The following is a 12,170-nucleotide window of genomic DNA, read 5'->3' as shown; positions in this document are numbered from 1 at the left end:
AGAAGAGAGATAGAAATAATCAACCATTTCTTAGAACCTAAAGGCTGAAGACTGAGCAAGGATTTTGTTGTACTTTGGAAGACTCTCTTCACTTCAGTGTAAGCCCCTTCCTCCTCCTCAGCACGGACTAAGATGGCCTTCAAATCTAGACGACATTGAAATTTTTGTAAAGAATCTCAGTGGATTCAAATGTCTAAAAATATACTAAAATTTGTCTACTCAATTGGACACCCTTTTTCTGAGGTGAAAAGTTAGTAGCAAGATGAGAACTGTCCTTACTATTGTCTACAACTACTGTTCTAGTAACAGTGACTCACTTATGCTGAAAATTATTTTTTAGTTCTTGCAACTTACTGCTAACCTGTGTCTGGTCACCTCAATGAAATAATCAAAATTCCCATATATAACTTTGTTTTAAACAGCTTGATGTTAAGTAAAACTCCAAAACATTTATTGCCAAAACACTTTAACCCATCCCAAAGATCAATGCTCATATACGTTAAAGACTTGGAAGGGTATCTTACTACTTTTTATTTAAAAGAAATATGAATGTCTGAAATTAAGTGAAGAAGGATTTATTTAGTTTCTGCATACAAAATTAGATGAAAATAGCTAATTTTTTAAAATTTAGATAAACACTTAGTAACTCTTATTCTATCAGAGTTTTCTGAAAAAGTCAACATATGCACACACACACACACACACAACTACAGTCTATTTTCTTCTGTCTCCCATTGAATTAGAAAACTTAAGACTTTAAGGATGATCCACAATTTGCATGAAATTCAGCACTAACTTGATACTGTAATTGCCGCCATCTCCCTTTTATGCCTGTTCTCCTATTTGTTGTTTTCTTCCACCCCTGCTCTCAGTGTATTATAAAGCTTATCTGGTATTTTAATGGCAAAATTATTCATTTTACCATTTCTAACAAAACAGTGCAATAGTCATACTAGAAGTATCCCCCTCTTGAAACTCAGTGAGTTTTTACCACAAAACTTAGTTAGAAAAGGCAAAATTGACAAAATTCCCTACGTACCTAGTTTAACTAAAAGATAGGAAGTTGAACACACACTAGTAGACCAAAAGCTTTTAAGGTTACTTTTAGATTTCCAAACGTTTTCATATAAAATAATCAATAAAAATTGAAGTTTATCCCCTTAACATGCACCCCTTTCCCCTCCTCACCATCACTTGCTTTATGTCAAAAGTAACATTAAAATTACACTCCCACTGCCCCCGCCCCCCAATTGCACATTAAGTCATGGACTTAAAAGAAAAACATAACGCTTCAAGTATGCTTCATGCCAATCGTCAAAAAGAGTCATAACATTACTGAAAAAGTACACTTATTCTTGGGAAGCCTGAGAAGGACTTCTTATGGAGTGTGGTCAAACATTTTAAATAGAAAAAAAGCCCCCCAACCCAGTTCATATCCCACCCTCTCAAAACGAGTAAAGTGTAAAATTTTCTTTGGACTTAAAGAAACAGTACTAAGATTTACCATCTGAATAAGAAATAACCCCAATAGAAATTCAGTTTTACAGTGCTGCACAAACTGTGTGCATGAAACAGTAAGTCATACGGAATCTACTGTTCAGCTGTACACATACAGACTACATGTGGCATATAAGCATACACATGACATACTGGCCTGTCCAGAAACAAGATACATTTTTTAAGGCTGGTAAACCTGAATAAACCTCTGCATCCAGAAGTATTTTTTAAATTCTTTTCTCTTCTGATTAAGGGATTTGAACTTCTAATAGAAGGGTGATGATTTCATCAAGAAATCATCAGTAACATGACAGCATGGAGTTTTGATATGAAACTGAGTACAAATCCCCTCATTTGATCATACATAAACAAGGATACTGATTTTAAGGAATAACAGATGGTATGAAAGAATACTCATTTTTATAGGCAAGAAATCCTTCTGGAAACACAAGCAGGTTATTGAACAGATACCAAAATCTGGAAAGTGTAAAAAGCACATATGCATGTGTGCATATATATACACACAGGTGCATGCATATGTGTATATATACACACATATATATAAAATATATCATATATGTATTTATTCCAATGTGTAACTGTATAACAACTTTTTTTTTCTTTTCAAATAAAGAGTTTTAATTTAGCAGTTGTAAAAAATCCAACAAAACCAGAAACAAAATCCCCAAACAAACTAAGCAGACCATGTACTATATGAAAAAACAAAAATGTTATGCACATAGTTTTATGGTGAAAGTGAATCACACACTGGCAGCGGAGGAGTGTTGAAACTCAAAGTAATAAATAGCTCCAAATTAAGAATTTTCTACAACATTTCCTTAGAAGACAGGACCAGTATTTCTTCTTTTATGATGATCCTGCAGAACATCTTCACTCTTATACATATTTAATTTTATAACATTAAAACAGACACAAGAATGTAGACTGCAAGAGATGCTGGATTCAGGACAGTATACATAATATTTTTTGTTAAAAATCCTACTGGTTTACTCACTAAGGCTGGACAGCAAGTCATATGGTCCTACTTGGTGTATTTTCTGCCATGGTCAAGATCAATAAATGGATAGAACCAAGGACCTGTGGTCCAGTCTGCTGTGGTCCAACCCACTGTGGCAGACGGGAAACAAAATATAGGACCACTCTTTGGTCTCCGACTTTGTATCTTGTTTCCTGCAACTGCAGAATTGGAACAAGACTGTAGTGTTTTGACTAGAGAAAGATAGCAAGAAGTGGCATTTTAACATGAATAAGGTTACTAGGCTTGTGATAGTACTGCATCAAAAGGGCACACATGGGACCCCTCTACTTGCAACATCTGGTAGTGCCACTCAATGACTTACTGACCTTAGAATACATGTATGCAATAATAAATAGATCAGTTATGTAATAAGGCAGTGTGCTGAACATGCATTCACCTTGTGGACTTCAACACCACAGAGAGAGATACATGATTATCATACACATTCATTAAGACTGAGTATTTTTGTTTTTGTGTGTTTGTTTTTCAAGGCTATCCAGGCATTCTCTTCCAGAGTATTTTCTTCTTGAGAAGAACAGTCCTCTGAGTCTTGTCACTTTTCCTCTCCCTTATCAAGAGATGATGACTGGCTTTAAGAAAAAATAAAGCTAAAGAGAGTTGTTTTGTTTTTTCTCCCCATTTTGGTTGCATTATTCTGAATGTTTCACTTAAAGAACAGTTGTTGATGCAGCCAGATGCTGAATCCTCAGGAGGTTCCAGATGTTTCCAGGTAACTCTGTAGTTTACGGACTGTGGTTTTGTCCAGTGAGCAAAGGTCAAAGTCAAAGGTTGTGTTTGTGATATGGAAGTGTCCAGTTTCTTCTATAAGATTTACTATCTGAAAGGAAAGAAAAAATGCAGCTGAAAATTTCAGCAATTTTACATGCTCACTGAATGTATTAAAAAGCCACTAAGTATCATATGAAAGGCATAAAACAAGCCTGTTTGCCCCAATACTTGCAGTTGAAAATGTTATCCTTATCACTGTGTACAAATACCTGAAAGGAGGCTGTAAAGAGGACAGCCAGGCTCTTTCTTGTGGTACCCAGTGACAGGACTAGAGGCAACGGGCACCAGGTGAAACACAGGAGGTCCTCTCTGAACATCAAGAAAAACTTTCCTCTTGTAAGCTTGACCAAGCACTGCCACAGGTTGCCCAGGAAGGTTGTGGGGTCTCCATTCTTGGAGACATTCAAAAGCTACCTGACATGGTCCTGTGCAACTGGCTCTCCATGTCCCTGTTTGAGCTGGGATGTGTCAGACCAGATAACCTGTAGAGGTCCCTTCCAACCTCAACCATTCTCTGGTTCTGTGAAATCAATAGTAGCCATCTAACTTGTGCCTTTCTGCAGTTTTGATATTTAAGTTTCTGAATTGTAGCCTACATTTTAAAAAAGTAGTCATACTCAACACTGAATTGTTGTAACAAGTAACTCCAGACATGTTAAATTCTACCTAAAAAACCCATTCAGCACCTTGCAAAGCCAAAGCATGATTTGTCAGATAGAGTTAACACAGTGCCAACACACTAGAGCTACGTATCTCTTACGTGTCATTTCACTCCAAGAGACAGACATCTCAAGTGAGTACACAGAAAGGCAGCCCATCCTGAAGTGGGTCTCTGGGTAGCATCATGGACTGACAGAACATTACTCTTCTGCTCAGTCTTTCAAACCATCCCTTCTGTGGCACTCAGGCTCGGCTCAAAGTCCTGTTTGCACCCTTCAGTTTGAAACCCATTTAGTTCTAGGGTTTCCCTGCACACCTCCACTGAAACACTGCTGCTAGATATTCCTTGCTTGTTTGAGTTTTATTACACACACACCTTACAGAGCACACCTTAAAATGACAAACTGATAGGAATACACCAACTTGAGAAAGAACAATGAATTTAAATGAAATATTTTGTAATTTTCTGCTCCTCTTTTCATTATATAACCAGATGTTTTTTCTCCTCAGACCACAGAAGAAAAAGACTAAGCTGATGACAAATGAAATAACTTCATGTGTATTATAAGGCATGGAATGACACAGCCAGAGTGGATTAAACAGAATGGAAACAAGATAAAATAATAAGAGGGAAATGCCTGTTACAGTAAAAATCCCCCTTTCCACTCAGCTCCCATTCATCAGGTTGGAAAAAAAGAAAAGTAAAATCTGTTTAATTTGGTTTGCAGATGTCCAAAATTCTGAATGATTCTGAAACTTAGGAATGAGCCTGCTCTTATTAACACTTCATTTAAATCTGTGCCTCTTGGCTTTAATTTTTTTTCCATATGGAAACTTTTAATCTAAAATTGCCAGCTTCATTTGTCCACTTGTTGATTCACAGATTCTTGTAACACTTTTCCATCTACTACTGTTCTGCAATTAACATGAGAGAAAAAAAAAAAATCAAACGGGACAAAAATTGATTGTTAGCAGAAGGAAACTTTGATATGTGTTATTTGTCATTCTCATTTTTGGCACTCTCTTGAGTCTCATCTAAGAGAGAAGCTGGAGTCAATTCAGCCTTCTTTTGTAAAGTTAGGAATCTAATCTCAGGCCCTGTCTCTGAACAGCCACTGTGTGTTAAATAAATGGCTGCACAAGAAGTTTACAGAAGTTGAGGCCAGGAAGATGTAGCTACACTGAACAATTCTGCCTAACACTTCCTACGGTGGAAGAACACCCTTGCTCATAAACCCACAGCAATATACCTGATTTTAGAAACAAAGTTTACATAAAATTGTTAACATATATTTTTAAACAGCACTGCATATTTTAAAAATTTGATAAGCACTTCTATTGATCAGCTTCTGCTTTCAGCTTTTAAGATCTAGGCCAAGGGAAATATAAACAGTTTAAACATATCCCTCATCCAGCACTCAAGATGTATAGCCACTATGTCAGGGCACCCTGGTAAATCAGACTGAAATGAACCCCAAAAGTTTTAATGGATGTACAAAAATGTATCAAGATAAACTCAAACAGCTGAATGAAAAACATCTGCCTATGTGTCAGTTAATAAGGAATTAATGACTTACAGTATTGGCATATGCATCCTTATGCTACTCAGAAATACTTGAAAAAGAATAAAAGGTTGAGATTAGTTGCGAGGAAGTCTGACAGTTATAATATTAAAAACATAACATTAAAATGTTTTATTCCAAGAGATCAGACTGCAAAGAACAAAAATATCCCATTTGCTACTGCTGTAGTAAGCTTTGCTTTTCTGCTGTAATGCACATCTCTGTTTACATAATGTCTCTCCAGTTCAGTTTCATAATTATCCATCATAGCACAACTATTTATCTGCCTTTAAACAAGCAAATGAGTGTGTATGTTTAATGAAGCCAAAGTGCAAATAATGACATAGTCATTTTTCAGTTTATAGAGGGTTTTAGATCATGTGATAATTTCCAGATCTGCAAGCTACCCCTTGCATAAAACTATCAGATGATAGTTGCCATCTGAAGTTAAGCACCTTGTGGACACGAGGAATATAATTTTCAGCAGTGCTGCGTCCTCTCAATTTCTTCTTTATGACTGTGCTGTCTAGTGCACTGGTTTTAAGGTAACTTCTGATGCCTCAGAGTAAGAGGCAAAGTCTTATCAGAAATCTTGTTGCCTTTCATGAAGTCATGTTAACATCATCTGCACTGAAAATGCAGAGTTAGGAACCCAGCTTCAGCCAGCCAAATTTGAATATATGGTACATACAGCACCATATGGGACATCTGATTGCAGGTTCAGTTATCCCCCACCATTTCACTGGAAATCACAGACTAGGGAAAAAAAAAAAAAAGCCTCATCACTGTAAATCCTAAACCCTTTCTTTGCGGTGAAAGAGGAGGGAGATAAATATACTTTTAAATGCAATTTCAGACCAATTTCTGTCGAGCTATGGTCCAATATTCACATAAAAATTGCTCAGGTGATTCTCACAGGACTAATTTCTTAGTCAAGTGTTCTTTTTCATCTGCCTTCTCCCTCTTGAGTAATCCTTATATATCTGTAAGTATCATTTTACATCAGGATTTCTCAACTACATCAGGCACTTGCTGTTCAGTATCACATCTCTCCTGCCTCCTCCCTCTTTTTTGTAGATTTATTTCAGCTTCCTTTAAAAAAGTGTCTCAAAGAGAAGTGCCTCTCTTGGGAAAGAGACACATTCTCAAGCAGATAAATTTTTCTTATTTCCAGTTTGGCTGCATTCCTGTTTGCTGTCATGCCTAAAGACTGGGTAGCAACCGAGATTGCAAAAACCTTTTCATATCCCTCAGCATAAGTTTCCAAAGGCAGCGTTCTTGAATGATCACTGCCTTCATTCTTCTCTTGCAAGTCCCTTCTCTAAAAATTCCCTAAAAGTTTGTGGGTAGCAGACTTTGGCATGTGCAAGAGATTATTACCTGCTCTGACATAAACTAGAGAGATGACAATCACCACTCAGGAACACACACCGTTACACTTCAACACCACCACTGCCTTTAAAACTCTTATAGCTATTTACAGTTTTCTGTTGCATATTTTTTGTGCTCAATCCTTCTTCTGAAGTAGTAACCGCCATCCCTTTCCACAGTTTTACCCCTTGCTCTCCTGAATTTTGTACTTGCTAAAATCTCTATATACTGGTATTTCTTGGTCTAGAAGTTTCAGCATCATTCCTAAAAACTTTCTCAGCTCTGTACTCTTTTTATTTCTGTGCTCACTGGAAGTATTTTACTTTAATTACATAGCTGCAAAGCAGTAAGGACATTTAAGATGGGATGACAGTTTATTTGTAATGCAGAGAAACACTGATTCTCTGCAAGTTATCCATTCAATACTGTGAACATATTTCTGTAAACTGATAAAATCATATGAACTAATGAATTGCAGAATATTAAGGCACTAAAGGCTTTAAAACTAAACTTTGTTATTTGTTTTATAACAGCATAGACCATTTGCTAGTGCAGACTGGCTAACAGACAACTGGTAAGTTAGCTCTTCCATTGAATTCTGGTAAAGCTCTGTAGGCAGTATTACACAGCTACCAGCTATCAGTACAGAACTGCACCACTGTCCTAGCCAGCACAGTCCCACCATAAATCCAGCTTTCACTGGGGCTGTATTGACAGCCTGTACACACTCCAAACCAAGGGAAACAATCTGCAAGAACAGTCCCCAGGAAACAAGGCAACAACCATTCTACATCAACCTAAGTTTTATAATATAACTAATTAAACACTACGCTATGAGAAGTCATGGACTACAGTATTAAAATTACACTCTTCATTCAAGGTGTGAGGTGAAGGTCAATGAATGAATGCTTTCTCTTGTCTGACAAATACACTCAGGAGAAAAGAAAAAGTCTGTCTTTAGTTTAAAATGCACAAGAATACACTGTTCTTTTTTATTTACTCAGAATAGGATACTGTATTTCCAGCTCAGTTATGTCTCATTTCATGCAGTTCTTCCTTTTATTAGTAACTTCCCATGAAGCAGATTATAATAGTACTCAACATCAGACTGAAGAAGCTTTAGCAGATGAACTCACCATTTTTCTAACAGGGGTAAACATTTCTTCCTTACCAAATACACTTAAATGCTACTAGATAAGAAAGGATTATGGATTCAACTGGAACCATCTTATTTGCTTGGAAAACATAGATGACAAGAATTACAATTGAAAGGAATTCTGCTAGTCACAGCCTCTGCCCAGAGCACACTCATCGATGGGGTCAGATCACACTGCTCCAGGCTTATCCAGACAGAATCTTAAAAGCTCCAAGGATGGAGACAGTACAGTCTCTCAAGGACTCTGATTCACTGCTAGACCATGGGGAAAAAAAGATTTCTTGCTTGTTTTTATCTTCGCTTTGCATAAAAGGTTTTGAAGATGTTTTTCTTTTTCAAAATTTCACATGGAGCCACCTTAGCCCTATGCTCTGTGGGCTGTCAATACAGTCCCAGTGAAAACAGGATCTATGGTGGGACCATGGTGGACAGTGGTGCAGTTCTGTACTGACAGCTGGTAACCGTGTAATACTGGCTACAGAGATCAACCAGAAGTGAAACCATTCAAAAGCTAAGCCTTGGATAACTGAGGAAGTAAGCACGCAGGAAGCAAAGCTAGGGTGTACATTTACAATAGAGTGGCTTTTTCAGATTCACTTTTTATGTGAACTTTCTAAAAATCAATGAATAATGTGAAGTAGAGAGTGCGCTGTAATACCTTTTAGCCTCCTGCACAGTAATTTCCCAATGCAGATAAAAATTTGCCTTTGCCACCACTCTGAAAGTGTGCTTTGGTTGCCTTTGTAGACAAAAGGGAACTTAGGAACCAACAGTACATTAAATATGAAGGATAACCAATATGCATCATTGTGTATTTTAACTTATGAAATCTGACAAGGTTATCAGAATTCTCTTTAACTAAGTATATCCTTTACCAATGTCTTCCCTTTTCACTGACCTCTCAATTGTTTTCTCATCTTTACTCACAATATTGAGCCTCAACTAATAAAGAGACTAATGCTAGGGCTTCCAAAATATTTTTTAACACACTTATCGAAGTGTTGAGAAATTTGATGAGTGATTGCAACCACTTAGAAATGGTAAAAATTTCCCTCTTTACAACATGTCCACAACTGGCACATAATTGCACTAAATATAATAAAACCATTTGTGCTACAATTACATCTGCTTTGTAAACCGTGCTCATTGTTTAATCTTCACAATTTGTAATCCCATAGTACCCGACAATGCTGTCCAAAGTAAAGAATACTATTCTTTTTTCTTACTATTGCAGAATCTTTCAATAAATTTGGAGCCTTCTTGGTTCGCACATTTTCATATTTCACTCATTCCATTACTTCAGAAGACTTAATGAATACATTGTGTTTTTCCCCAACATGAGTTCTGTTTTGAATTCTATATTTTCTGTTTGCCATGGAAAACACCTTTAATTGTTTCTGAGAAAACACCAGTCATTTTCAGGAAAAAGAAACAAGATTTTTATCAAGTGATGGCACACAGCTGTATCCATTCTCCCATCCTGTTTTCATAATTATTGATACAGTATGTTGAGAAATGTAACAATGAATTGATGAAAAATTTAGCTCAGATAGTTTTGGGGTTTTTTTGTAATTTCATTGTTTAGCGTGACAACACAATTTGAAGTATGTGCAAAAATTTCCTGAGCTGTACTGGAAGTAGTAATGGGCTGTATATGCATTATATACGCTTGAAGACTATTAAACCTGATTACAGAGTTTTAGATGATGGCCAAAAAAAAAAAAAAAAGATGTGACTTCACAGTTTCAATGAGCACGTTGTGATATTACATGAGAGTACTCCTCACCTGCTGCAGTACATGTCTCTCTCTCAACGTCATTAATCTTCTGTGGAGCTCTACTAGTTCATCAAGATATGCCTAGAAACAAACAACCCCCCATAAACAACTTGTTAATTAAGTCATAGGTATGTATTTCAAAAACTTCAGATGTCTTAAAAAACAATACAAATGGAAACTTTATTTTAAAGCTCTTTAAGCTAAATTTTCTTATTTAGTTGTCTGGCTTTCTCTAGCTCAATACATGTCAAATACAAGTTTTGTGGGTTTTCTTAGGTACTTCATGCTGATGAAAATCTTATTAAGTGGCTCTTTGCTGTAGAAGAATAATCTCTCTAACTCAACTGTGGGAAAAAGCGTCAAACAGACTGGGGATGCCAAAACAGCATCTTTAAAAATACATTTCCCACCTTTATACATAATATCCAAAGCCAAAGCCTCACAATCAAATCCCTCTTTTTCTCTAAAGTTATATAATTAATTTTCTGTGTCAGCAAGGAGATATAAGGGGAGAAAGATCAAGCAAGATTTAATGGTAAATTCTACTGTCCTCCTTCCTGGGATGTCAAACACAGCCCACCTCTCCATCTAGTTATCAACTTTCTCCTTCAGCCTGAGCCATCAGAAACCTTTTTTTCTTTTAAGCAGAGAGAGATATGGCACCCAGCTTAAGAAACCAAAAAGCGTATTGATCAGGCCACTGAAAATCTAGCAACAGATACTGAAACTTTGTTGTCCTGCCTCATGTTATCACAAAGTTGACACCAATACCTTTTAAAATATGAACCTTCAGAGGAACTCGTCCAATTTGGGAAATTGTGCTCTGTTCACTCATACAAGGACCTCGAGCTCTTACCCACGGCCAGCTGACATGATTTTAAACAAAACTGTCTTTCTCATTGTTAACTGGTAACTGTTGCTTCATATCATTCTAGTTAACATACTAAATCCTAAATCACTCTGCCACTTCCTATTGCACAGCCTTCAGAAACAATCCTGGAAAAAACAATTATTATTTTTTTTAATTTATTTGTTTACTGTCTAGGAATACAGCTGTGAATTCTCCTCTTCAAAAATTATCACTTCCTCTGTGAAGCAAAATGCAAACTGGTGGACAGTAGATGAAATAACAGATTCCCAATTGGTGACATTTGCCAAATCACAACGCGTATTGAAGAGAAGGAAAACACTTTAAAAATTGCACAGAAGATGAAAGAATTACAGAAAAAAAAAATAGAGAAAGACCTGCACCTAAAGGAAGCCAAAGTAAAGATGTGATAAGATTTTCATTCTGTAACAAAGGTTGGTGTTCACTAAATACACCAATATCACATTCTGGTCTAGTTACTGTTACCTCATTCTCATTTACCTTATCACAATCCCCATTCTTCATTTGTTTATCAGATTTGTTTTGCTTTATTGGGCTTTTCACTTCTAAAATCTGGAAAAGAAAGAGAATTCTGTAAAAATTAAATGCATCATTGGATTCAATTACATATGAAAAATTCTGCTATCAGTTAACAACACAAACAATGTAACATCTGGAGAAAATGGAATCAAAACTCAAAACTGAGCTTTTGATTCTTTAATCCCTACAACTTACTTGCATTTATCAGAAAAAAAGCGGCTTACAGCAGAAAATGCCGAGTTGCTGGAATGAGGCGATATAGATATTATTAACCCTTAAAAGAATTAATTTCTTGTCATTTAAAGCCTCCTCAACACTTTTTTGTATCTTTTGCATGGTGGCAGGGTAAGAGGTCTGATTTGGCAGATACAAAATGATGCTGAGGTACTCTCCAGTGCCTTTGAAATGTCACATGATCAATGTATTTTTCCCCTCTTTTTTTTTCCCCCAATGCTGTCTCTTTTCTTCTACAATAGAGATTTTGAAACATAGTCTTTGAAATGACCACATGAGTTGTAACTGAAAAAAAAAGAAAAGTGTTTGATGGTAATTTCTCTTGCACTTACATGGTACCCTTCCTTCAATGCCATACAAAGCCATTTATTACCACATATACCAGTACTTAACAACACTCAAGAAGAGCATGTCAACAAGCTTCAGAACACCATGCTTAATATGAAAATTTTAGGACTAAAGTGAGGAATATTTTGGGGAAACAACTGTTGATTGTTCTTCCAATTTTTCCACACACAACACATTTTTTTGAAGTTAAAAGTAGAGTTAAAAAAAACAAAACCACCATCATTGCTAACCTAGAATACGATCAGTTCTTCTGAAAAACATCAAAGGAAAATAAATGATCACAGATGATGGCAGATTTTGTTTCATATTTCATTGTAAGTAAGACTAAC

At 36.3% G+C, this 12,170-nt stretch overlaps 1 protein-coding gene across 1 annotated transcript in view; it reads right to left on the bottom strand.

Annotated features, from left to right (window-relative positions):
• Positions 1–2,580: 2,580 nt before the first annotated feature.
• Positions 2,581–12,170, bottom strand: part of MLLT3 (MLLT3 super elongation complex subunit) — a gene marked incomplete at its 5' end in the record, with an annotated part of 34,034 nt that continues 24,444 nt past the window's right edge. Inside the window, 3 exons of the mRNA XM_010164417.1 lie at positions 2,581–3,374; positions 9,861–9,932; positions 11,221–11,292. Of these exons, the coding sequence (XP_010162719.1) occupies positions 3,243–3,374; positions 9,861–9,932; positions 11,221–11,292 (276 nt within the window). The remainder of the gene's footprint in view (positions 3,375–9,860; positions 9,933–11,220; positions 11,293–12,170) is intronic.

The sequence above is a fragment of the Antrostomus carolinensis genome, unplaced genomic scaffold, assembly GCF_000700745.2.
Source record: "Antrostomus carolinensis isolate BGI_N321 unplaced genomic scaffold, ASM70074v2 scaffold7493, whole genome shotgun sequence".
NCBI classification, from domain to species: Eukaryota; Metazoa; Chordata; class Aves; order Caprimulgiformes; family Caprimulgidae; genus Antrostomus; species Antrostomus carolinensis.
Note: the sequence above shows the minus strand (reverse complement) of the source record. Positions and strands in the feature narration are given on the sequence as shown.